Below are 27061 nucleotides of genomic sequence, written 5' to 3' on the forward strand. Positions count from 1 at the left end.
CACACTCTTCAATGGCTTTATTGGTGTGGGCATACAATCGTGAGATCTGTTTCTTACTATGGGTTTAGCACAATGACTTAAAACAATCTACATTTTCTCCTACTTATTCATTATGACACAGTGCTAAAGCTCAAAACAACACAACACAAACACTCTACACGTGCCAGACTTAGTAGAGGGATGAAAAAGGGCTGAAAAAGCTGGTTATTTTTCGGTCACAGGTGGGTCATAAAAGGGCAAAACATGTCAATGAGAATCAAACCTTTGGAACAAAGTCTCCACGTAGTGAGCCTATCCACCCGTGTGACAAAAAAAAACAACCTTCTCAGCACCTTTTTGATGTCGATAGCCACTGACGTAGAACAGAATCTTCCCTGCTGTACCGCCGTCTCTTTCAGATGTGTCATCTCAAGGGTCACCACAAGCCCGAGTGTATCACCTTGGATCCTAAAAATAAACGGTAAGTGTTAACGTACACTGTAGCTGAACTCTTTCCTCAGGCAGCCGTAAGATCTGTGGAGCAGGAAGCCTCTTGCACTTACGCAAGATGAAGTTTGCAAACATGTCAGCAACACTGTTTTTTAAGAGGGGACAAGAGTGACCAGAGGACCTACAGTGCTCTGCAAAAATGTTCATGCCCCTTGGACCTTTTCACATTTTGTCACGATTCAGCCCCAAACTTTAGCATGAATGCAATAAATAACGGTGAAGTGAGTGGGAGCGGATGCATGTTTTTAAAACGTTAATAAAAAATCTGAAAATTGTGACCTCATTTGTATTTAGATCCCCTTTATTCGAAGACCGCTTGGTAAAATCCAATCTTTTGGATACAGTGTTTAATTCATCAAATAAAGAGCTTGTCACACTATGAACCTACTAAGACATTGTTGGAGGATTCAGAACAGAGGCCAGAGCAGGTGACTCAGAAAAGACTAAACAGTTTTTATAATAATATTGAGAATGTGCGAGTTAAACAGATCTGCTTCTCAGATCCAACTCTGCAAGAAAGTTAGGACGATGAGTGATAGGTGAGGCAATCAGAAGGTGACATTCAAACAAGGAGAAAAGATTTACCCGGGTCATTTCCCAAACTTTCTTCTTCCAGGACTTCGTTGACAGAGAAGAAGAGAGGAAAGTCTTTGTTTATTGGAAATTGTTTCAGCGGGTCTGTACTGTACAGAGAAGAAGACTCTATATGATGGTAATTGAGAGTGGTGAAGCCATGGAGAGAAAAAACTCCAGTAGCCATGTAAGCTACAGTAAACAAGCACTGTAGTGTTTGTTTACACTCAGCACTACAGTGGTCAGGTTTCACCATGAAAAAGCAAAGGATCACTTTGTCCACAGTCCTTAAATCTGTAGTCAACTAAACAGGCTAAGTCAGCAACTGAGATGAGAGATGAGGCAGAACAAATCCAATATCACAATTCAGAAGTCTGATCAGATGGAACCAAATTTAAAATAGAAAAAGTAATACTGAACATTACCCTGAACTTACCTTTCTCACTGTGAGGTGTATGCTGCCACCACCCAGTGTGACTGAACTTCAGGTAATTAGCAAAGTTCTGTTGGTCAGGTAGAGATACAATCCCCCAGGTTTAAGGGACATGCGACTCTATAAAGTCACAAATTTTGAAAAACAAAAACCGTTTTCCTTCAGCTTTACAACTACGCACCACTCCGTGACAGTTGATAACATAAGAACTCAGTAAAACACTTTGGTGTTTGTGGCTATAACATGACAAAATGGGAGAAAGTTTCAAGGAAGTACAAAAGAAGGTTTAAAAGAAGGTTTGTGATCAACTCAGCATCAGTTACAGTTGTAATTACAGGGTATTCAACGGGTCATGGCAGCCCTAATCACAGCTGCTCACAGCAGCTCCCGCCTTGCTGCCCACTTCAAATGGTGCCTCAGGCAGCAAAATCCTTAAAGTGAAGCTCTGAACATGTAATTCCACCCAAGATCTGATTAAAGCTACAAAGAAGCTCAGCTAATATTTTGAGAAGATTGCCTTTACAATGAGGCCATAAACCATTTTTGAATGCTTAAAATCTTTAATAATTTTCAGTCGTAATTTAATGCTCTTCCAGCCATGGTCTTTGGATTATTTTGAACCTTTCAGTGGCATTCTGGTTCCCTATTTTGTTAGATTAACTCTAGACTTCGAAGTGGAGTAGTCTTTGTTCCCGAAAGCATTTCAAAACTATAATCTATTTTAGAATAATAGCTTCTACCTTGCAAGGTGGTCATGTAGAAGACTCTTTATATATTGACACTCTCTTAGGAGATTAAGTCGGCATCTACACATGATCTATTTCTTTCCTCTGCGGTTGATTCACACATCTCAAAGCAATCGTTCATCTTCGGACACAGAATATGGAGAATCTTTATTCTTTTGTAAAATTGCTTGAACAGACGGAATGGAAAATAGCCTTAAAAATCTTGAAACTACATCCACAGGAACCAGAAACTTACGCCTCATTTTCAGTGAGATGCAATACACTAGTCAGTGCTGTTCTGTGTGCTATTCCGTGGTCCAATATATTCAGGACGTTTCCACCATTGGACTCTCACTGGGCAGACAGAGTTAAACCCAAACACCTAATGCACTAGCATGTCTCATGCTTGTAGTAAGCAGTGACGTTTTTCTGTCATCCAGTCACTGGACAGTGTTGTGTGGCGCCAGTAGCTGCATCCTAACTGTATCATTGTTCTATGGACCTACAACTGAAGGCTGTCCTTCCTGGCCCAGGAAGGAATATTGTCTTACGGGTCGGTTACAGGCTGTTTTCACAATGGAAGCAGACGATGTACCGAAACACACCCACCCATCCCGTACAAGGTATTTTTAGAGGTCCATAATTATCTTCATGATTTCTTGCTTGATTTCTGTAGATTTTGTCAGTATTGGTGCATGCAAATAAGATTTGTGACATGTTTATAAAATTACAAAACAGATAAAAAGGCTGTTGTTGGAATTAAATTCCAAGAAAGCATGGACTTAAGAGAGTGTACTGTAGTTTATTACAAGTTTTCAAAAAAACTCAATGAAGAACAGCTTATTTGATGGCTAGAGGGGTAAATAACTTCAAATTGTGTTGTACCTGTTTAGGTTTTGCATTGTCTTCTTTCATTTTATGTTTCTGCTTAGCAATTTGTATATAAGAAGTTATATGTTTTAGGATTTGCATATATTGCAATGATTTATGAATAGTAGTTATGTTCAACGTGATGTGAGCATGATGTGTCTTCATGTACCTTTTAAGTCAAGTAATTGAATTATAAAAAATCTATTAAATCTTTCCTAAGATGGCGCACCAGAAAGTACTGTACTGAAGGTGCTATGTAAATATTGTTTTCTATTTTACACAGTTACATGAATTTGAAACCTTTTTTAAAAAACGTCTTTACATTTTTCTTTAACAAATCATTTTGCTTACAAGAATCCATAAAAAGAAATACCATCCTCCAGCTCAGTATGGGATCTGCTTTGGGACCGCAGTGTGTTTAGAATAAACAGAGAACACAACATTTGATGCTCCAAAAACTGATGTTACCTGATGCATGTGCAGCGCAAAAGGTGGAGATGCACTGAATTAATCACCTTGCATTATGGCAGAGGCACGGCTGCATGTGTGCACACATTACCCCGTGTCCCCTGTGCTCCTTGAGAGAACGTGACATCGTGCAGCAATCTCCCCTCCCTCTCCTACCCGTGATCAGGCTTGATAAGGGCCCTGTCCACTGTGTCAGTGACTCAATACCAACGGCCTTGTTCCCTCATGTTCCTGACTGAGCCGGGCTAACGCATGCGGACAGGTTGAGTCATGTTGCTGGAGATGCTCCGCTGGCGTGTTGCCTGTCTCTTCACCTCACCGCGGCCTCGTGGATGCAGCCTGACATTAGACTATGGAAGTGCTGCGAGTGTCCCTTTCCCCAGTATGACACTAGATGCCAGAGTTCAGGAGCACTGCAGTTGCTGTAGTTTCTCAGGCTAGTTTATTCTACTTGTTGGTGTCGAGCTGCATTTGGGGCTTTTGTGTGAAGGGAGAGGATGCACATGTTTCGTAATTTCTTCTTGTTTTTAACTGCTTTGGCAAACCTGCGAACTCTAGATAATTTAAAGAAAATCTAATTGCCTAAAAATACAATGATTCTTCAAGGAATTGAGTCTTGAAGCTCAACTAATAAGATGCTTTCATCGTTGTCACAGTGAAAGGTAAAAACAGATGCAGCTTCTAAAAGGATGTCTTCCAACATTGCTTTATTTAACTCAATCCATAATTTCTGACAGGTTTTCCTGCCCGTATTTATAGTCATAAAAATGTAATGACTATAAATACTCTTCCTGTACAAAGTAAAATTGTGAATTTGGGGGATGTAAAAATCTCTAAAAGATGGTTTTTAATTACAAAACATCCAAATGAAACAAAGACAGCACGGTTTATTAATTCTTGATTTAGAAAAGAATCCCTCAGCATAATGTGGCCTCCGCCATGTTTCCTCATGAGGTGGGGAGTTTTAAAGTTGTGCCACAGCTTTTCCATCATGTGAACATTGAACAGTCCTTGTGAGATTTTCAAAACACGGATACCGTTTTAGTACCTAATCCTGCTTCAAGTTAATAAAATCAAATTAAGACACACTAATATCTATTGTTATAAAGTAGAAAAACATGGAAACAACTGATATGTGTTTTAAATATTTCACATTTGCCCATTTTTTGTATTGATGTTTGTGACTGAAATATTTCTGTCTTTTTCTTCCATTAACTTTTCTGATGACGCCTTTAGATTAAACTGTTTTAGTTTATTTCACCATTTTGACCAGAGCTCCCTGCAAGAAGAGATGATGCAACATTATAACTGAAAGCTTTATTTGTAATATGCATTGCTCCATCTGAACTTCCGCAACAGTGTTAGTTGGAAAATAATTTCAGTGGTCCAGTGTATAATTACTAAAGGCAAGAACTATATTTTCCTCCTACAATAATTGGGGACAGTACAGTTCTAATTCTGATAAAAATTACATTAATTAAAGTGAAAACCACTAGGTACTTGCTTCATATGTCTAAGAGAAAAGTCTTAGTTAAATAAATAAATCTAATAATTCAACAGCTCTGGAGGTGAACAAGGTGCTCATGTCTAAAAACAACAATTACAGCTGTGCCTCATCTAAAGTTAGTAGCTAAATAATTACTGAATTTATGGCATCAACATGATTGTAGATTAACTCACTCAGTGATCCTCTACCCTGCTCCTCAATATGCAGTATCCTGCATATTTTAGATATGTCCCTGCTCCACCATTACTGATGCAAATGGTTGAATTTAATCCTCAGCATGCCACCAAGTGCTGCACAAGCCTGTTAATCACCCATTCTCCCAGTCCATCACACCACCACTCATGCAGGGCCATGGGTATTTGACGGCAGAAGGTAATCTACCCGTATAAAAATACCGTGACTAGAACAGAATTTTTAAAGTTTGATAAAACTGATCAGCGATAAAAAAGCTTTTGTTTCTTTTAAAGGTCCTTTAAAATAGCAGGTTAGTTTCCTTACATCTGAGACTTCCACCAATACAAATTTTAGTTATTTCTGCCACTATTTACTCAGTAATAAAACAGAACATTTTCTAAAACAAGAGCTAAATCACTGGTGGTGTCACTATGATGGATTCTGAAAACACACAATCCTCTGGACCATTGGAGTTTGGCCTAAAAACTAACCTCCTCAATCAGGATCCAAAGTCAAAGTACAAACACTTCAGTTAGATCATGCTGTAGCAATTAGATAATGTACAAAGCTACACTGCATTATTGTTTGGCAGTGATATAAGCATGAGAGATGATGAAAACCCACTCAGACAAGAGATTACAAAATGTTGACACCGCATGGTGCCATAGGCCAACTCTGAACGTGACGGTGACATTATGCAAGCATTTACCCCCTGCCATTAGTAAATTATTTGGTTTGTTCCTAGAAAAGACCCATTACAGACTCTAAAGCAGCGGGACATCCTTTACACTGTGATGCAATGGATCTTTAAAGTTTTCTCCTCCTCTTAGCTTAACACCTTCAGAATTAAACCCACTTTACATTCAGATCAAGGCATCAACGCCCATCTTTCCCTAAAGCAGTCACACTAGCTGGTGCATAAATATAGTCTGCTTTTCACACTCTGTTTCTGGTCTTTGTCTGAGCAAGAGATGGATGAGCAGCTGTCTGCTTGCTAAACCAAGTAAATCACTAGGATCAGGATGTATTACTATATGCTGTTCTGTTCAAAATAACAGTACTTTGTTTTAAAAATGTGGATAAAACTCAACATGCTTGTAATAGCTTTAATTTCCATACCTGGAAATGCATTGTACTCTAAAGAGAACATGATGAAAAATTTATCTGATTTGTTCTCGCTATGCCGACAGGAAATCTAAATTTTTCCTCTAAAACATTTACTGAATAAACTGATCAGTTCTTAAAGATTTAACTTTTGATTGAGTCATTCTACTAATATCTAGTCTTTAAACTGCTGCAGATTGACATCTGTGCTGTGATTCTTGAATAAATTGTTTTATTATTTCTTGGTTAAAATTCAGAACCGCCATGTTTAATGTCCCCTCACGAGTTTCCTGGGCCGCCCACTCCATAAAGTTCATTTCTGGCTCATTGATGTAAATACTATCCTGACTACTCTTAAACCATTTGTTTGGCAGCATTTTGGGTTTCCAGCTGGAACCATAAGTGCAACAGGGTGACAGGTAAGACACAAAAAATGTGAGTCCGCCAAGTTGTTTAGATGCAGGAACCATTGCTACAGCTACCGCTGGATGGATGACTAAGGGTACATTAAGCTACATGCATAGTCAAAAAACTGTCTGTCATAAGGTCTGAAGAGATTAAATTAAATCAGAAAAAGAAAGATCAGTTTGTTGAATTTGTGGCAAAATATGTAAAATGCAGAATAAAGGTCTGTTTGAAGCATAATTTGACCTCTTATGTTTTCTTGAACATAATATTAAAGTTTAATAAACTGGAAACTTTTGAGAATCTAGTTTTGGGGATTTTTAATTGAGGTTATTCCAAGCTCTTAAGGAAAGTAGGGGACATTAAATCCAAATATGCCACATTGAGGGTTCCTATTGGGGAATCCCATGTGTGTCACCGCATCAACAGAGGACCCTTTGGTGGACAGCAATGGTGATTGAAGTCGTCAAGCGGAAAAAGCAAAGAAGCAAACAAAGATTTATGCGTGACAAAAAAGCAAAACCATAATACATCTGTGGGGCAGGAGGGTGGGGAAGGATTACGTTGTTTTTTTTAAAGCAGGTATATGTGTGTATGTATGAATAAAAAAGGCCTTGTTTGTGGAATTGTGTGATTTATGCTGCCAGTCTTATTATGCATTCTTCCATGTGATTTTTGTCTTCTCTGTATGTGTCCAAGCTCAGATGACTGCCCCCGCATGCCTCAGCCCAAGTCAGCTTGCATTAACGCAGCAGCGTCTTGATTAAAAACAGCAAGCAGACCAAAGATGGCTTCAGATGGAGCCAAGTGAGCCACATAGACTGGTTGATCCTCTGTGCCAGAATGATGCAGCCGTACCTGCCTGTGGGCCTGAATTTTCATATCCAGGCTCTCAATGTGGACAACAGCAAGGACATCATTCACATGTGTCCACTAAATTCAGCTGTGTGTTTTCCTGAAGAGTCGTCACTTACACATCCTCCTGTTGGAAACAATTACTGAAGAATGCCCTGTCCTTAGAAGCCATAAAAGTTGACTGAAGGTTGATGTGCTTTATGTTAAGAGAGAAGAAGTAATTTGTCAGCTGAAGTTCATAAGCTCTGATGAGGTTAGGAATGTTGCAAGTAAGAATAACAGGGATGGAGTGCATCACAACCAATATCTGAGTAGAATTTTACATTTATGAATTATTTTGTTCACTTTTGTGACATTAAACTCACTAGTTTGTGCTATTTAGCATAGGTAAACATTTACTTTTTTGGACCATTGGATTTTACATACGTTCATTTCTAGGGTTTCAGTGTCAAATTAAGACTTTAGGTGTAAAATATGAATATTTGATACTCTCTGATTTAACTTCTTGTTCTAAGAACACAACAATGGACTGTTTTTTGTTTTTTTACATTACATTGAAACTTTTCCCATCCCTAAATGATAGTTCAATACCAAAGAATAAATACTGACACTTCAAAATCTCTCACTCAAACGCTTTAAAAACTAGTAAAACAATTATCATCCTAGCTTAACTCTTCCAATCAAATATTAAAAATAATAATGTGCATGAAATAATAGTACTTTTTATATATATTAAAAAAAACACTGTGGAAATAAGATTTTAAATAGTCATCATTTTGGTAAGCTTTTTTCTTGCACATCTCAACTGCAAGAGCAAAAGTCATTTGTGAACGTTTTATATTTTTGTAGGCAGAACAACACCGGCCACTAGGGGGAGCACCTCACGTTTTAGCTTCAACTTCCAAGTTCTCTTTGGGTGTCCAGCATTAACACACAGGCTTCTGTTAAAACACAAGAACAACCAAATGCACTGAGACATTTTTACAGTGGTGTGGTCTGTTATATTTAAGTTACACATATGAGGTTACAAACATTTTAGTTACAAGTGTGCAAAAACAAAATAAGATTACAGATTTTTACTTCAGCAGAGAACATATGAAGTGTAAGAAAATACAGTGATAAATGTGAAATCTGTTCATTCCTACTGTTCCCAGTGAAGAAAAAAACGGATTGTCAATTACATTCTGTCAAATATACCATCATTATACAATCACTACATGTTCTGTATGCATCACCTTGAAGTTTCTTTGCTCTTTAATATAATTTCCACTTTAAAAACATACTTTTGGTGGGGGGCTAGCACCAACATTTAGCTAAAAATATAAAGTGAGTTAGTGCCAAATTAATGACAACTTAAAATCTGGATTAAAAGGTAGCAGCTATTAAAAGATACGTTTATTTTCAATTGAAAACTTCATCTACTGTCCAATTTGAATAATTAAACATGTTTTAAAAAGGGGGTGAACGTTTTGGTTGTTTTGCATTCATAGCAAAATTATTTTTATGCTAAGCTTAAGAGATTCTACTTCATCAACTTCACTGTTTAGTCTTGCTGAGAAAAGCCAGAACAAACTGCCTTCTTTGCACTAAGCCCTATTTGTCAGAGAGTTTTTCTAGGTCTGTGTAACTGTCAACATGAAGCGCCACACTGCTGCGCTGTTAGTGGTAGGTGCTGTGAAACTAATTTCACAGAAAACCGCATCAGTACTTTCGACTTGCCTTTACTCGACTCTAATCGCAGCTTCACATTTTAGACTTGTTCTTCTCATCCTCCTCTGTTTCTTTTGTTAGGACAACAGCAGCTTGGCCGCGTAGAGCAGCATTCCACTCAGACCAGCGGTGGCAGCGACGGCGATCACCCTCACTAAGAGGAAGTCCATGGAGTCCTCCAGCTTCGTGTGGAGCCGCAGGACCTGCCTGTGGGTGTCCTCTCGGCTGCCTGAGTTCTCAATGACGTGGTTGGCCAAGCCGCGCTTCTCGTTGAGCGGCATCTGCGCTGCCACGCGCTGCTCGGCCTGCTCCTGGGTCAGGTTGTCCCTCTGCATGAGGCGCTGGAGCTGGGTCGCAGGGTCACTGTAGAGGGTTACAGATTTCCTCTTAAAGATCACTCCCATTTCTGCTTTTGCAACAAAATGTTGAAGATCAAACAAATAACCTGATATCCAATAAAGATAAGCTGATTAATTACAAAAGTAATTTTTAAATTTTACACACTTGCATTTAAAACTGTAGACCTCTCTCGCTACGTCTGCCATTAACTGAGGTTCCATTACAAATGTGCGCAAAACTGTTATTTTGCTAATGTTGGGGGGAAACAAAACCCAATTGCGGTGAAGAAACGCAATTAAAATCACACGCAAGTAAGTTTGCTCATGCAATAAGTCAGAATAAAAGATGCTACACCATTATCATCTTCCTGCCACTTCCTGTGGTTTTTTTCATCTTTTCTACCAGCAGTAACATCCGGTTTTTGATCACGTGATTAGTGTGATGTGAAAAGATTTCAATGCAGCATCATTCTAGCACACAATTTTTTTTTAATCAAAGAAAGTTTTTTCGACATGGACATGTTTCCATTAATCAAATCTATTTTCATTATTCCAATTTGCACACTTCTATGGTCAATAGAAGTCCAGCTCTTGTTACAAGAACAAAAATCTCAGATTTGAAATGAAACAAATCTTTAAATAGGGGGCGCTGTGAAGAATAAACTAGACCTGTCCTTTACACCAGGGAAATGAAAGGCACATTTTTGGATGAATTTTAAGGCGTCTTCAGATTTGGACAGCCTACGTCACATTGCTGTAACTTCCATGGGCTTCAAATGTGGTGCGTCTCCGATTTTGGACACACCCTGGTTGTGTCTCCTGAAATTTAAACCCACCTTTCCAAAACTTTTGAATGCCGTTTATCACCGTTAATTTATAAATTAACAAAGAAGGTGATTTAGAAAAAACAGCATGTTTTTAAAGACGTTCTTTTACTAAGTAAATGAAAACTGCCTTTTGTGTTAACTTAAAAAGTTTGGTGATCTGAAATATTTAGGCTTAACAAAACAGCGAGCAAGAGCTTACAGCACAGGACCAGCACGGCTAACAACGGGTTTAATGTGACTGTTGAATTCAAACCTTAAAATATCTGAAGCTTTCAAATGCGAAGCCAGTTTAGGAGTGATCTTACCAGTAAACTACCACGGTGTGGTTCAAAAACTTGGTGAGACGTCTGGTTTCAAACAGGAGGGGAACATCCAAGACCACATATCGGTAACCTGGGGAGTCATTATGGATCAGAAATGATTAATATAAGCATATTTCCACTCTGAATGCAAACCAGAGCAGAGTACAGCAAGATACTAATAAACCTGGATGATTCAAGTAGAAAAAAAAAAAAGGAATTCCATTAGTCTGTTCTTCTGAATTTGAATATTACTTTAGAGTAATAAAATCAATAAACCAATTTTTATTACAAAAATGTTTTGTCTTGGTCTCCACACGCTGCTGATTTGACAGCTTTCCAAGAGACAATCACTGACACAGTAAGCAATGAGGGTAAGCCATAAAATTAGCTGCTCACAAAGTGCTCAATAGAAGCTTTTTACTGGAAAGTTCAGTGGAAGAAAGAAACTGGTTGGGAAAAAAAAAGGACCACAAATAAGGGCAGTGCGACTTTTTTTTTTCCGAACCCCACTGAGAGTCAACGGAGTCTTGTCAAAATGAAGCTGAGAGACAACAGAGGTGACACACTTCACACAGACAGAGACCTGACCAGGTACTCAGAGTGTTTACGTCACACAATGTGGAAAAACTTTTCAATCATTTCTGTTTTATTACTTCTTTTTTTTTTTAAATGTCTTATGTCATTCTCATACTTTTTCAATAAACAGGATTTTCAGAAAAGTTATTCCTTAAATGAGAACCAGCAACAAAAAGCAAGCAACACGTCACAAACAGTAAACGCTTTAGACACCTGTTTATTATTCAGACATAAACAGAGCAGCAATAAGTTTTTTTTTACTTTATAAAGATTTAGTTTTTTTTCCCGTTACATATAGATTTCAAATGCATCTTATTTTTTAACTCACAGGCAGCTGACATTTCTGGAAGCTGCTTGTGAGTTAAATTAGGTTTTAGGTATTCATTAGCTGGAAGCCAGGATCATCAAAATGCACAGAAAAAAACACTACAGATGCATCACTCTGTAACATCCGAGACATACATTTTTTAGATGTATATTTTTAAAATATAGACATTTTAAGGTAAATTACATATATGTTATAATTTATAGAGCTGCATCTGTACAGTGATTTATTTATTTTTGTTTGTAAATTCCAAAATGAGACACAAACCATCCTCACCTCTCAGGAAGTAGAATACGATCTCTTTGAGCATCGCTTTGTGAATCTCGGGGTGTGTGATGGAGTTTAGCAGCCTCCTCTTCTCTTCATGGGCAAAGATGATTTGGCCGAGCTTCTGCCGGTCAATCTGCCCGTTCTCCAGCAGAACCTCGTGCCCAAAGTGGTAGACGATCCGGGAGTAGGCAGGAGTGTGTGGCTCCACGACTGATATAAAGGACGAAGATGAAACTTTTGGTCATGCTGTCACAAGATTAACCAGATAAAACAGCTCATTTATTACATACATGCTTAAAATATTAAAGAAATAACCAGAGTGGTAAATTAAACATGAGCGGTAGCAGAGTAAACACTACAGGGGTGGGATTTTATACAATTTTGCAACAGATTCATCATTTGCTTGTAGTTATATAATTTGCATAATCCCTCGTTTTATTTCATACACACAGCAACACACTCCTCTCCCACTTCTGTAACCTTTATAATCTTCTCTACATAACTAAGACATCATCCCTGGAGTCAGCGGAGACATCCTTCATGATTCATAACGCTCTATCCAAGCATTTGTCTTAATGAATTCATTTTATTTGAGAGAAAGTGGCCTGAAGAAGACTTCCAGAGGATGACACGACTGGTTGATATTGAGCAAACAGAGCAAGAGACACTGACTCTACCTTTCCTGGCCACCACATCTGCATCTATAATGGGGCAGCCGAGCTCCCGTAGCATTGAGGAAACCGCGCTTTTCCCCGAGGCGATCCCCCCGGTCAGTCCCACCAGGAACATCCTGAGGAACACACACAGAAAGGTGCATTCACGATTAACAACAATCTGCGCTTTTCTTTTGGCAATTTTGAAATCAAACCTCTAAAATTAATTTAAACATATAAGAGACCTTAATGATTAGGTTTATACTTAAATGGATTGCAGATTGCATCCAACTGTTCAGGAATAAAACAGAAAAACCCCCAGAAACTATACCAGGGTAAAGATGTAGCACATTGCCCTGAACGCAGCCTCTCGTTTGTGAAATATGATGGTGGTAGCATCATGCTGTGAGAATGCTTTTATTCATCAAAATGTAACATGTTAACAGCCATGTTAACATGCATTGTACTGTAAAAACACAGGCCTTCAAGTAACATTGACATTGAAAAAAGGTGCATGTTTCCTCAAACTAAAGAAAACAGAAAGTACCTAAAAAGAATATCAGTACTTCAACATAAAATATCCATCCAAGAAATTATTCAAATTCAAATTTTTACTATAATATCAGACAAAAAAAATCCTCAAAATACCAACATATCTGTTTTCAGTGTCTATTCAACACGCCCCTGATGGAAAAGAAGAGAACCACATATTAAGTACCATGTCGCTTCTGCATAACTGGTTAACTGGTTTTACTGGTCCAAACATTGTTATAAACCAAGTTAATCTCGAGTGAATACGAAGTTAAAACCGTGAAGAATCTGAACTGCTCAGAGAGAGACTACAATTAATCGCTTTCTCAATGACTGCTTACAGACCCATTGATAATAAATCACAACCGTTACGCCAGTCAACATGTCTCATTCTTTTTAATATTTACCTTTTTTCAAAGTTAGAGAATCGTCAAGTCAGTTGCGGTTCAGCAGAAATCCGGGGAGGGTCACGGTGCTGCAGCATTAAAAACAGCCAGGAATGCTAACAGGCTAACGTTAGCAACAGTGTTTATCAGGTTAAAACGACCCCAAACATCCGACCAAACGACACAGTCGTCATTTTTGAAATAATGCAGTCGGAGCTGAAGACGAACAAACAGGTTGGAGGTAGATCTATAGCGCGATACCGCTGGTTTTATATTCTAACTTGCACCCTATTTAGTGCTAGCAATGCAGCCTATTAGTTTTCCCAGGGCAACCTAAATATGACCCCGGGCTTTCTTCCTGTATCAATATTAGTTCCGCCTGTCCTAAATTGAGGCGCTTGTTCTTAAATAAATTAAAATAATATTTATACATTAGCTTTTAGACTAAATTAAGAATTTGTAGATTAAACGCAAAACACTAATAAGATTAGTTTAATTATAAGGAAAGCAGAGTTTTAGAAAAAAAGGGGGGGTTATATATTTTCATGGCACATAATATTTTACAGTACAATTAAATAACTATGTTATCTTCAGCTGTTATAAATTGGCTGTACATACGAAACATGAACTCTGACTTTGCAATTTGACGTATGGAAATTATCCTGTTTTTGTTTACTAATGTTTGTTGTTTGTTTGTTTACTAATTATCTGTCTCTTTAAGAAGCTCCTACTGCCACGCCTACTTCATCATAATAATGCTATTTCTTCACGCTACTTACAAGCACGGTTAGACTGAGTAGTGATATGATAAAGTCTGTGGACTGCAGATCCACCAGGGATTTGCTGACTGATGTCACATGAAATAAACTGACTAAACGCATAAATAATTATATATCCTCGAAGTGTAAAATGCCAAAAAGAACATTTTTATTAGTTCCAGAAAAAATTATTATAATATTCTTTTGGATGACTTAAATAATTAACTTAAATAACTGAAGTTAGGTTTCTATTCTGGATTTAGTTCATTAATCAAAATTGTAAAAAGGCTATTGACAGTATCATAAATGTAGGGACATACCTTGCCGTTTTGCTTAAAGTGGGGAAAAAATAGATCATATTAAATATTTTTCTGTCAAATTCTTGTGTCAATACCCTCAAACTGTGGTATTTTTACTTAAGATGATCATACTGCAGGGATTTCAATGTCCAATGCCTCTTTTTGCCTCATAAACACTGTAATAACACAGTACTTGAAGGAGATTTTGCAGTGCAAGTTTAATTTCTTTGAGGATTTTTAAATGATCTTCCCTAAAAGAGAAAAACTGAAAACAAGAATTACCTCAATGGTATGTTTAATGTGAAGCCAAGCCTCTGCTTGCACAAATAAAAATAACAGTAAGAAAAATGAAACCCGTTTCCTGAAAAGAAAACAAATTTTTTTTAAATTAACAAAATTAAATCCTGCAAGTCAGTCAGTGTCCTGGAAAATAGAAAGTTAATCCTCTTGTTTCTCCTCCACGGTTTGTTTTGGAATCTCAGAGGAACCAGACGGAGAAGAGGCATTGCAGGAGTGTTTGGATTTTTTCCCTCTGTGGATCGTTTCATCTCCATTCTCTCCTTCCTCTCGCTCCAGTCTTCCTCTCTTAACAAAGTGGTTTATTCGGGACTCCAGGCTCTCGCAGCATGGACGCTCCAGCAGCGGTCGGTAATTTTTCTGCCTGCTGCCTTCCACCAACCAGCAGTGGTTGGAAGAAACACCACCTGTGGATTGAGAGCAGGAACCCAATTTGCACATGACTCAATATTGTTTCATTGCATTCATTTGGACTTTGTTAAAAAGACACAGTGTTTTTTTTCTCTTTTCATTTTTAAAGCTGGTTCTGTTGACAACAGTATTTTTGCAGAAGTATTTTTGGCTGCTGAACCTTTTCATATTTTCATCTTTTCACAATAAAAAAAACAACTTCATAATAAAGTTTTTTTTGCCAACTGTCTGCAAATGGTACACACCAATAGACTTAAATTCTTCCCTTTCCTGTCCCCCTCCCAAAAACAAAAAAGTTTTTGCTCTAAATATATTCCATGCTGAAGAAAAAACTTGTGATCCACATAGAGGCAATTAGTTATAATTCATTTTATCTAAGAGTATCAAAATAAAGGGAGCTGACGACTGAAGCACGCAAACCTATTCCGAATTTCATTTGTACAAAACCAGCATGGTCCCTCAAACAACAACATCCTTCTTTCACTTCATAATAATGTGCTACATTGAGTTGGTTCATCACACAAAATCTCAATAAAACACATTGAGGTTTGTAGTTATAATGTAAAAATGTTGAAAGTTCAAAGGGTGAAAACACTTTATACCAAGCACTGTATATGGAAGAACACAGCCAGAATTTCACAGTTTCAAAACCCATTGAAGGGAAAAATAAACAGAAGAATAACGATGTGTTTGAGGTATTAATAACTCAGCTAAACTGGTCATATTTTCTTATAAAATGCTAAGTATTTTCTAATGTTTCAAGGGGCTAACGAACAGTTTCTAATGTTCATAAATGTTTTGACAACACCTGCAAGCTTGCAACTGTCCAAACCATAATTTGGGTGCATTATTATCTTGTTTTCATTAAAATATTGGCATGCATTCACACCATCAGTGGGATTTCATTAGACCAGAATTTAGCAAGTAGTTTTCGATCTCCATGTCTGTTTGTTTAGCTGCAGCTGCATCAAAAAGGTTTCAACAATTTTATTTGGTTTTGTTCCTTTTTTTTTTTTTAAACACAGAACTCCTCACCTCTCTCCTCCAAACCCCGGATCATCCCGAGCAGAACCTGGGCTTTGACAGCGCTCTGCGTCCAGTGTCGCTGTAGTGACGACAGGACGTGGCTAACCTCCTCCGCCTCCTGCTGCCAGGTTAAACCATCGAAGTGGCAGTCGTACAGAACCAGAGGGTAGTCCACTGCCATGCTGCAAGCCAGAAGAACAAACTTATGAAAAATTATCTCTTGTTAAAAGACGCATCAAAACGCCTCTGCTGTCCTTATTTGATGCAGAGGAGTGGTGGCTCTACAGCAAGATCACTGGGTCACAAAGAGGCTCGTGCTTCTACCAAGGTTCTCTTCAGACCTGGCTTCAAGGGTTCAGCAGGAAGTTCAAGGATTTTTGTAAATGTTTTAAATATCTATAGAAGAAAAACATAATCTTACATGGGTTTAATTTATTTATTTCTGTTTTTTTCCTTACTATCCTACTTAATAAAGGTTAAGGCTATTCTTTTATTCTAAAACATTGATGGTTTGATGTTGTTTCCACTAATTCAAAAAAGAAGAGCTCCTGAACTTTTTTTAAAGGTTTTATTGGCTCTAGTGGGCTTTATTTGATAGTTAATTGACAGGAAAGTGGGTAATGAGAGAAGGGGAAGACATGCGGCAAAGGTCGCCAGGCTGGGAATCAAACCTGCGATAGCCGCGGCGTCGAGGACTAAGGCCTCCATATGTGGGTTGTGCTTAATCCCTGCGCCACTACATCACATCCCCCTGAACGTTTTCTGATGATAAAAAATTCAAGGTACTTCAAGAACCTTAATTCTTCTTTGTACCAGCAAAAAGCAGCCCAAGTGCCAACAGGTCGCTGTTTTGTCACCTGTATTGAGGCTTTCTGGGGTTTTTCTCAACATCCAGCAGTTGACTGATTATCTCCAGAGCTTCCAGCTTCTGTCCTATCAAAAGAAGCACCGCCATCATGCAACGTACCTGCAGCAGGACATATGGTTAGTTGCAAATTACCCCCTACTTAAAGGGATGCACCGGCTTCACCTGAGTGTTAAGCTCTTATTACCTGGTGGTAAAGGAAGGCTAAACCTTTGATCTCAAACACAAACAGATCATATTGCTCTGTGCTGGAAACCTGCTGGGGCTGCAAAGGCCTGACTGAGGCAGACAAGATGGTCCTCTCAAACTGCAGGACCCCATTCCCCACGTCCATTTTGCACAGGTTGCGAAAGTCATGCATTCCTTCGTATCTGTTGAGCACCAAAAGATCTTTATATTAGAAAAATTATGGGTGAAATCAGCATTTAATGTTTTACACTCACCGTTTTGCAGCATTTCCCATCAGCTCTACATCCAACGACCCTCGGGGGAAGTAGTAGCGGTACGTGCGGGACTGGCAGTCGAAACGCGCACTGAAACCTTGCTCTGCGGCTGCCCAGTCCAAGATCCGAATGTCCTGCGGCAAAACTCTATTCAGCATCTTCACGTATGGAAGCTCAGAGGTAGAAGCTTTTGATTTGGTGCCGAGATCGAGATTTTCAGGGAGGGTTACGCCAAGTCCTCCACAAAACTGGGAGGAGCGCAGGTCAATGGTTATAACCTGGGACGTAGAGAGATCAGTTATCATTTAGTTAAAGCCCATACACAAGACATACAGCTGCATTTTAAAATTTATTACCTGTTGAAATTTTCCATATCTTGTCTGTTCACTAGGCCTGTCACGATTGCAAATTTTGCTGAGCGATTAATTGTCTCAAAAATTATTGCGATGAACGATAATATTGTTTGAAGACCTTTTTACACTGATTTAATGGAAATGACGTAATAATGCATGCGATTTCCTGCCAAAGATAGATACACTTTATTTTCAGAGGAACACTTAACACTTGAGCTGATAAACAAAATAAACAAAACAACCAAAAACAAAAATAAAATGGATTCTCAGTCTCCATTAACAAAAAACGCACTTGAAAAAAAAAACTAAACAACATAAAGCCAAAGTGGAAATAAATACTGCATTCAACCAAAAGAGTGCAGATTATGAAGTCTGTATATTATGTTGCCCTTCAGTAATAATTAGATTTAAATAGAGAAGATGGGCACATCGACTACCTGATGCAATAGTTCACCCTACACGGTTTTTCTGCTCCTATTTTTCCCCTTACAACAATCTTAAAACGTTGGTCTTTCTAAGATTGTGTGGTGTGTTACGGTTGATCGTCGTTGCCGCTCCGACCCAAATCAGGGGTTTTCCCAACTGGGAGCTTAAAGCAGCCTGTTGAATGTGACAGGTAGCCAATCAGAAAGCGCGGATTCTCCTCCATGTTTTCTGAGGGGAAATTACGGAGGGGAATCCCAAACAGCTGACACGGCGCAACCCGAAGTCCAGCGGACATTGGAGATGATATGTGGAAACAACATTAATGTTTATTCAACATGCAAAGAATATAGAAATGACAAGGGGAGGAGTTGGAGCCAAATTGCTACCGCAGTTGACAACCCCGATAACTTTTCAGTTCAGCTGTTCTTCGTTAACTTGACGTAAATAGGTTCTAATGATTTTCATTCAGTCAGGACTTTACGCTGACACTAGCCACATGTATTGCAGGCCCGGTTTTAAAATTAGTTCACTGAACTTGTAGCCATTATTTTGTGCCCATTGTTGGACACCACACGGCAGGAACGAACCCGATCGTTCCTACCTAGGATTTCTGTCGGGTAATGTGTGGTCTCAGGTTTTGAAAATGGGCCGATCATGTCGTGTGCGCTGGGCTTTACACTAAGGAAATGAGGAAGGGAGGAGTCAGTGGAGAGCACCGGAGTTGAGTCTTTTTTCATTCAGTCTCATTAGCTGAAAGAGGAAAAAGGTCGGAAGAGACGATAGTGCCGATAATTAAAATTACCTGATAGTTTTAATTTATCATACGATTAACCGATTTATCGTTTATCGCGACAGGCCTACCACAAACAGAAACTTTAAAGGAGACCTATCAGGTAAAAGTCACATTTTGCTCCTGATGCTTTTCAAAGATGTACGGTTGTATAATGGCGTATATGCTTGCAACTATTTTCAAGTGTGAGTGTAAACGTTGAGTTGGGGGGGCGTGATTTATATGTAGAATTAGAAAAACCATTTTGCGTTTGTCTGTCACATTAAATAAATTGAATAAATAATGTTTAAAATAAATTAGCTCGTATACCTTCTAGAAGGCATCTGGAGGACTGATTTTCATCACATTAAACTCACCTGAGAAAAAGCACTGACTCCTTTATCAGTTCGGCCACAGCGGTGATAGTTGGAGCTCTGTCGGTCCTGAATCAGTCGTGTCTTCAGCAGCGCTTCAAACAGCCTGGCCTCCACCGTGTTGTCCGTGTTCTCCTGAACAGCGAAGCCCTGGTAGGCCCAGCCCAGGTAAGCCAGCTTCAGAGCCACATGGCGCCGGGGGTGTGAGCTGAAGTCAAAGGGACGCTTCTTGCCTGACTTCTTCTTGCTGCTCCCGGTGTTCCCATCAGACATCAAGAAGTCCGAGCTTTCACTGGGGGGTGAACAGGAATGCATCCCCACGTCTTCTCCAGCATTTTCCTTCAGCTGGGACCTGAGCTTTTCCAGTTCATCTTCCAAGAGCTTTATCCTCTGAATTAAATCACCTGACATGCTGAATAGATGGATAGAAAGACAAAAAACGAAACATACATTCGCGTAAAACTGTTAGGCTTCCAAATATTAAACAGATAACATTGAATGTTCTGATTTAGCATGAAGAAAATGTACTACTGACATTTAATGTCAATTACTGAATAAATCAAGTTGTTAGAAAACCTACTTAAAAGTTCATTCGCAGTTCAGAACTGCTACAAGGCTGCTAGCTTAATGTAAAAGGTATAGAAAACGGGATTTATAAAGTGCAACACAAGCTCTAAGTTTTACCTCTATAAATTTAAGAATTTACCTTTATGTTCCCGTTAAATCTCCACTTTCCAACAAATCTTTGGCTTGCTGTAACGAGCACGCTACTCTCCGTGTTGCTGCTAACATGGAGTCGGACAACTTTAGCAAGCGGACGTTCAGGCCGCAGAGGATTCTGGGAAGTGTAGTTCACAACGAAACCACCCGGAAAAAGAGTAGGACAGGGAACTGTTTGATGAAACTGAGGTAGGAGATTAAGATGAGATTTTTTGATGTTCCAGATCTAAACTTTCATTGATTTAATGTCCCTAAAACAATGACACATTTGTTACCACGGAGATTTATTCTTTGACCTTGACCTGCTCTACGCTAGACGAATTGTTAGCCTAAGTAAATGTTTACACATAGTCCAAGTTTTTATCAAGAATTGAGTACTTTGTTATGTGTGCATTATTTTTGTGTGACAATAATATACCTTGTCCCAAATCATCATTTTCATAAAGTAGGCTATACCAGTTTTAAAATCTTTGGACATATTCAGATTTAGGTTTGGACTTTGATTGGACCATTGTAGCACATACTTATCCTTTGATCTAAGCCTTGCGCCTAAATTATGAGCCATTCATCTGCGATATCCTGAAAGAATATCTCAGCTTCCTGGTCTGCATCAGTTGTACATAATCATAATCTCAGGGGGTTTTAAGTTGATCTTGTTGTATATGATACACTAGGTCAAATAAAAATAATATTCAAGCAGATAACTGGAAGTAGCACATGGCAACGCTTATTTTCCAACAGGGAACCTGGTCTTCTTCTTTACAGGGCCAGCTCACATCTCTTGTGCACAGCAACAGCGCCACTAATGGCGATTTGTAATATTTCCTCTATCTTCAGATCTACAGCCAATGGCCTCCAACATAGGAACATAATCAGTGGCGCAAAAACGGGGTATGCACTGTATGCAACGCATAGGGGCGCTGCACTAGAGCGGGCGCAAAAACGATGTGGGGAATGCTTTTTCTAGTCAGCATTTTATGTACTTAACAGCTGTTTGTGTATAAAATGATCAATATAGCGTCCCGGATGAAAGGATGGTCTCTCAAACTGATGGTTCACAGTCCTTTATTCAACAGCCTTTGTATGTGAACACACTGTAAGAACTACAAAATATACAAATAAAATACCATCAGTAACTCAAACAGTGTTGTTCTAACCTTTTACCTTAACATATGAATCCTTTACCTTATGTTCTATAATTATGTTTAGAGAATGGATATTTCAGTTGCCTGAAATTATTTGCCAAAGTGAAAAGAGGGGAACCAAATATTTTAGCCACTTGATATAATCTGCTCCCACTCTATAACATGGGAATATATCAGTTTACCAGCAACTCTTTAACTTTGCTTTGGAAACATTTGCTCTTCATTTCACAAAGGTAAGGGGCCTTGGGATTTAAACTATCTTTCCATAGCTACCTTATATTAAAGTCCTGTAAGGATAAATATCAAACATAGTTTTCAAAATGTAATTTATTAACCATTATACACCATACATAAACTAGCACACCACAACAAACTCAGGAACCTAAGGCAAACACGCAAAGCACTGATAAGTTTTTTTAAATTGGGTTTCCCACACACTCCTGATGGAACCACCTCAGGGCCATGTCACACTGGATCTAGGAAAGAAACCAAAAAGATAAGGATTATTTTTTTAGAAAATATGTCTTTACATTTGCAATACACAATCAATCATTTTAGATTCCCTTATTTTCCAACTGCTGGAGGATCACAAGGGGAAATAACGAAAATACAAACACAAAGGAGTAAGTAGACTAAAGGAACCGAATTAGAACAAACAAAAATAACTACAAACAAGAAATAAAAATAATTAGAATCACCAATGAAGTACAGATGTGGAAAAGCAAGGCAGAAATAAATGGAAACAACTAAGGAACACCAAAAGGATCTGAGGAGGATGCCAGCGGAACAGCAGCCTTGGAGGACACTGGCGGCAGAGTAGAAACCTTGGCGGAGCAAGTACCTTGGTACCAACAGGACTCGCTAGGAAGCCCTGGAAGTCAGCCCGGAGACCAACGTGCCTCGCTATGAAACCCTGAAGGTCAGCCCGGAGACCAACGAGCCTCGCTAGGAAGCCCTGGAGGTCAGCCCGGAGACCAACGGGCCTCGCTAGGAAGCCCTGGAGGTCAGCCCGGAGACCAACGGGCCTCGCTAGGAAGCCCTGGAGGTCAGCCAGGAGACCAACGTGCCTCTCTAGGAAGCCCTGGAGGTCAGCCAGGAGACCAACGTGCCTCTCTAGGAAGCCCTGGAGGTCAGCCAGGAGACCAACGTGCCTCTCTAGGAAGCCCTGGAGGTCAGCCAGGAGACCAACGTGCCTCTCTAGGAAGCCCTGGAGGTCAGCCAGGAGACCAACGTGCCTCTCTAGGAAGCCCTGGAGGTCAGCCCGGAGACCAACGTGCCTCTCTAGGAAGCCCTGGAGGTCAGTCCGGAGACCAACGGGCCTCGCTAGGAAGCCCTGGAGGTCAGGCCGGAGACCAACGGGCCTCGCTAGGAAGCCCTGGAGGTCAGCCAGGAGACCAACGTGCCTCGCTAGGAAGCCCTGGAGGTCAGCTTGGAGACCAACGGGCCTCGCTAGGAAGCCCTGGAGGTCAGCCAGGAGACCAACGGGCCTCGCTAGGAAGCCCTGGAGGTCAGCCCGGAGACCAACGTGCCTCGTTAGGAAGCTCTGGAGGTCAGCTTGGAGACCAACAAGACTCGCTATGAAGCCCTGAAGGTCAGCCAGGAGACCAATGGGACTTGCTAGGAAGCCCTGGAGGTCAGCCCGGAGACCAACGGGCCTTGCTAGGAAGCCCTGGAGGTCAGCCTGGAGACCAACGGGCCTCGCTAGGAAGCCCTGGAGGTCAGCCCGGAAACCAACAAGACTCGCTACGAAGCCCTGCCTCCCCTGCCAACAACTTTCAAGCGTTAAGCTCTTCTGCCAACAGCCCCCAAGTGTCCAGCTCCCCTGACCAAAAAAGTCCTGTTGTCCTCAAGCTTTTCTGCCACATATAATCAAGCATGAAGCTTGGAGCCCTCATGACACTTCTTTATTTAGAAGTGCCATCTTTCAAGCGCCTCTTTGGCACTCTCAGGCACTGAAGCGTATTCATCACACGTCTGAATACCGACGGCTGCCTCTGTGGCTGGTCTGAAAGCGACTGGCTGCCTTCGTGGCTCTCCTCTTCAGATGGTTGCTGGTTCCGCTGTTCCACTTCAGGCTGCAGGTCGGTGTTGTCCTCCTCAAAGGCGGTGTTTATATCCTTCAGGGCGGTGCTTTCCAGCTTTAGGGCGGTGTTTTCCTGCTTAAGGGCAGTGTTTTCCTGCTTAAGGGCAGTGTTTTCCTGCTTAAGGGCAGTGTTTTCATGCTGAAGGGCGCTTTTTTCCTCCTCCAAGGCGGTGTGTTTTTGCCTCAGGGTGATGTTTTCCATTGTTAGGGTATTTGTTTCCTGCTCTAAGTTTGTGCTCCTCTGCTCCAGGGTGGTGCTTTTCACCTCCAGAGAAGTGATTGAGAGCATCAGGATGGATTTCTCATGCTCCAGGGTCCTTCTTCTCAGATTCAGGTAGGTGTTCTGCTCCTCCAGCTCGTTGTTCTCTTCCTCGAAAATGATGTTTTCCCGATCCAAGTCTTGGTTTCTCCGCTGCAAGACGCGATTTGTCTCCTGCAAAAAAAGGACCATCTGCAGCAGAATGATGTTGTCCTCTCCTATGATGTTACTTTCTTGCTCCAGGGTGGTATTTTCCTCTTCCAGGGTGCTGATTCTCTGGTCCAAGGCGGTGTTTTCCTGCTCGAAGGCAGTCTTTTCTTTTTCCAGTATATTACTTTTCTGCTCTAGAGCACTGCTTTTCAGCTTCAGGGCAGTGTTTTTCTGCTCCAGGATTGTAATTTTCTGGTCTAAGACTGTATTTTCCTGCTCCAGGGTGGTGTTTCTTTGACCCAAGGCAGTGTTGATCTGCTTTAATGTGGTGTTATTTGCCTTTAAGGTTCTGTTTACATTGAACAGTTGTTTTAATCCCTCTTCTTTCTCTTGAAGCAGCTCGTGTATTTCCACTGCAGCTTTTTCAATGCTCATGACTTGAGTCTTTAAGTCCTCATTTGTGTTAATCAGACACTGTCTCTCAATGGACATCGTGTTGACCTCTTTCAAGATGCCATGGAGCTTCTGTGTCTCTCTAGCTAAACTCTGTTGTATTTTTTCACTCCTAGAATCAGAAAATGACGCTATATTGGTCTGAGTCATTGTTGATACTTTTTGTTGCTTCATATCGATGTTTTTCTGCTCCAAGTCTGTGTTTCTTTGCCCCAGAGAGGTGTTTTCCTGCTTCGGTATGTTATCCTCCTTTAAAATTCTGTTTCTGCCGAACAGTTTTTTTAATTCCTCGTCTTTCTCCAAAAGCAGTTTGTCTTTTACAAGTGCAGCTTTTTCTAAGTTTATTACTTGAATCTTCAAGTCCTCGTTGGCTTTAATCAGCGACTGTCTTTCAGCTGAAATCAAGTTGACTTTTTTCAAGAGATCATGGAGCTTCTGTGTCTCTCTAGCTAGTTTTTCATTCCCAGAATCAGAAGTCGATGCCTTATTGCTCTGATTCATTGTTGATACTTTTTATCTGGACAATCCAAAAACTGCTTAATGTTTTCTTTTGTTTGTTAGGATTTGCCGTTTTATCTGGAAAATCCTTCGTTTTCAATCTCTTGATAGGAGACGATCCTTTTGCTTGCTCGCTCTCTCTCTTCTGCAATGGTTATGATGCGATGCTTATAATGTTCAGCACTATAAGCTGAACAGCCTAACTCCACAAAGAGAGCGTCACTCTTTGTGACGTCAATGTGCATGATGTCACAAACGGATATCAGTACCTCAGCAGAACAACTAGAAAATTGCTCAAGTTTGAATAAAAACAAACTTTATGGCTGAATGCAGCTCGGCTTAGCTGATGGTTATTGGACCAGTTCAGCTGGTAACATATCACCAAGACTGAAATCCGCACTTGGGAGACAGCGGCTCTTGAGGACAATGGACTGGCACAGCCGGGTGCGGTTGCGAGGACCAACGGTCAAAAGGAAACATTCTGCCCGAAAACAGAAAAAGAGGAAACGGGCTAACTGGTTGAAAGTGGCGTACCTAGGCCTACCCCTAAAACTGTATGAATCAGGTCGCCACCCTTCCCGTAAAATACGGAGTCGTCCCATATTTGGCCGTTAAATGTGCGTCCCGTATTGAACCGATACATAACTGTCCGATAGAAACGCCTATCATACACACATCAACACTAAGTTTAACAATAATGACCAAAATAAAACACAGGAAATATTAAGGTCAGCTAAATTGTCGTGGTGGGAACTAAAGGACCCCTGAACGCTACGGACCGACGCTGAACGTCACGGTTGCCTAGAGACGGACACTACGCAGCCGCGGTGAGCTGCTATCAACCCGCGTCTTTTTAAAACGTCCTCGACCCGATTCCATGTCCTAAGAAGCAAAAACGCTTTTAAAAATACAGACGTGAGAAAAAAGACGCCATTATAAGCTGAACAATTTCAGTTAGGACGGATACTGTGTACATCGAAAGACAAAAAAAAGAAGAAGAAGTGTCCGTTGTGGCGCAGTGTGCTGCTGTACGTCAGACAGAATGGATCAGGAGAGGAACCGTATTGGAGTTAATAATCAGATACAAAAATGTTTTGGAGGAATTTTTTGGCTTCTGACACTATTGCATGATTAAACACTCCCCGGGTCAAATTGACCCACAAACACCCTAGAAACGAACACAACAGGAGGGTTAGGTCTTGTGTTGCTTTTAACAAGTTTTCTTCCTGTATTGTCCTTTATTTAGCTACGTCATCTGTGCCCAGCCTCCCTGTTTCTGCTGGTTAGAAGCATCCTAAGCGGTGAACCTTTGGCCAAGTTTCAAATTGTTGTTCTTTTTTTTTTTAAGATTTGAAAAAAATGTCTTCCAATATTGCTCTGCATTTAACTCGGACATCTCCCATCATCTCTGACTTTGTTTTGCCAAGTAGGCTAATTCATCATATGAATGGATTAATTCAAAGAGCCAATAACCTTTAACCTGTACAACCTATTGATTTGAGCTCTGTTCTTAGAAAGAACTAACAGGTAAACAGTTTAAAATTAACATAGAATATGGATCGAAATTTTTTTTAGGTTCTTTATTGAGCTTAAACCTAGAGGTTTAAGTAAGGAGAATGTTTTTGAGCATATAATCACATAAAACAAAAATGTATATTATGATCAAACAAGTTTGTTTGTTGATGTGTAAAGATGGTTGTGATGATGAATTAGTCGACATTCTCATAATTTTTGCGTTTAATGTCCAGGCAGAGGCACACTCCGACTACCACGCCAAACACCTGCAAAGGGTAAAAGATGGAGTTAGACGCTGGGAATGAAATAATGTAGCATACCTAAAGAGTTGCTTTAGCTTTTAAAATAATATAACTGACTTTTAATTTGCTTGAGTAAGAATGGAGTCTGATTTTTGCAGAATCCTACCAGGTAAAATTTACATTTGCTCCATAAATGCAGTGGCTAAACATGTGCTTCTGTCGTGTATTTTCCCAAGGGAAGATCTAAAGCCTGCCTTTGATTCACATTCTGGCTTTTAATGAATACATTTTTACATAATTTAAGGCTTCTGACATCTTATTAAAACTTTATAAGCAGTTTACCTCTGTGATTCCAAGAGCAATGCAAACACTGCCGACCCACACCAGATTCTTCAACAGAAAGAGCTTTATAGCTGAGATACATCCCTGAGGAAGAAGACAGAGTTTAACTGTT

The 27061-nt window shown here is 40.0% G+C and overlaps 3 protein-coding genes and 1 long non-coding RNA gene across 4 annotated transcripts; 1 reads left to right on the plus strand and 3 right to left on the minus strand.

Annotated features, from left to right (window-relative positions):
* Positions 1 to 4543: 4543 nt before the first annotated feature.
* LOC114152132 (uncharacterized) lies at positions 4544 to 25801 on the plus strand. Its single transcript, XR_003597071.1, has 3 exons — positions 4544 to 8827; positions 17600 to 17607; positions 25791 to 25801. It is a non-coding gene; the product is annotated as an uncharacterized LOC114152132 (long non-coding RNA).
* On the minus strand, positions 8665 to 13847 carry dcakd (dephospho-CoA kinase domain containing). The gene is made up of 5 exons (XM_028029874.1): positions 13546 to 13847; positions 12629 to 12743; positions 11958 to 12161; positions 10784 to 10871; positions 8665 to 9676 (listed from the first exon to the last, which is right to left on the minus strand). The coding sequence occupies exons 2-5, from the start codon at positions 12738 to 12740 to the stop codon at positions 9391 to 9393; spliced, it is 690 nt and encodes a 229-aa protein (XP_027885675.1). The 5' UTR covers positions 12741 to 12743; positions 13546 to 13847; the 3' UTR covers positions 8665 to 9390.
* pus3 (pseudouridylate synthase 3) lies at positions 14778 to 20409 on the minus strand. The gene is made up of 7 exons (XM_028029871.1): positions 20249 to 20409; positions 19546 to 19954; positions 17621 to 17898; positions 17365 to 17548; positions 17170 to 17279; positions 16322 to 16494; positions 14778 to 15282 (listed from the first exon to the last, which is right to left on the minus strand). The coding sequence occupies exons 2-7, from the start codon at positions 19951 to 19953 to the stop codon at positions 15017 to 15019; spliced, it is 1419 nt and encodes a 472-aa protein (XP_027885672.1). The 5' UTR covers position 19954; positions 20249 to 20409; the 3' UTR covers positions 14778 to 15016.
* On the minus strand, positions 22853 to 26201 carry LOC114152128 (girdin-like). Its single transcript, XM_028029870.1, has one exon. The coding sequence runs from the start codon at positions 24851 to 24853 to the stop codon at positions 23312 to 23314; it is 1542 nt and encodes a 513-aa protein (XP_027885671.1). The 5' UTR covers positions 24854 to 26201; the 3' UTR covers positions 22853 to 23311.
* Positions 26202 to 27061: the final 860 nt, after the last annotated feature.

This window comes from Xiphophorus couchianus, chromosome 10, assembly GCF_001444195.1.
Source record: "Xiphophorus couchianus chromosome 10, X_couchianus-1.0, whole genome shotgun sequence".
NCBI classification, from domain to species: Eukaryota; Metazoa; Chordata; class Actinopteri; order Cyprinodontiformes; family Poeciliidae; genus Xiphophorus; species Xiphophorus couchianus.

Bases quoted from the DNA above. Each gene is read 5' to 3' on its own strand.
- dcakd (XM_028029874.1), bottom strand. From the start codon at position 12,740: ATGTTCCTGGTGGGACTGACCGGGGGGATCGCCTCGGGGAAAAGCGCG. The intron at 12,162-12,628 runs GTAGAGTCAGTG...CCTTTATATCAG, and splicing joins AGATGTGGTGGCCAGGAAAG to TCGTGGAGCCACACACTCCT. The intron at 9,677-10,783 runs GTAAGATCACTC...AACCCTCTACAG, and splicing joins CACACCGTGGTAGTTTACTG to TGACCCTGCGACCCAGCTCC.
- pus3 (XM_028029871.1), bottom strand. From the start codon at position 19,953: ATGTCAGGTGATTTAATTCAGAGGATAAAGCTCTTGGAAGATGAACTG. The intron at 17,280-17,364 runs GTAATAAGAGCT...GTCCTGCTGCAG, and splicing joins TAGCCTTCCTTTACCACCAG to GTACGTTGCATGATGGCGGT. The intron at 15,283-16,321 runs GTGAGGAGTTCT...CTCAATCCACAG, and splicing joins CCGGGGTTTGGAGGAGAGAG to GTGGTGTTTCTTCCAACCAC.
- LOC114152128 (XM_028029870.1), bottom strand. From the start codon at position 24,853: ATGAATCAGAGCAATAAGGCATCGACTTCTGATTCTGGGAATGAAAAA.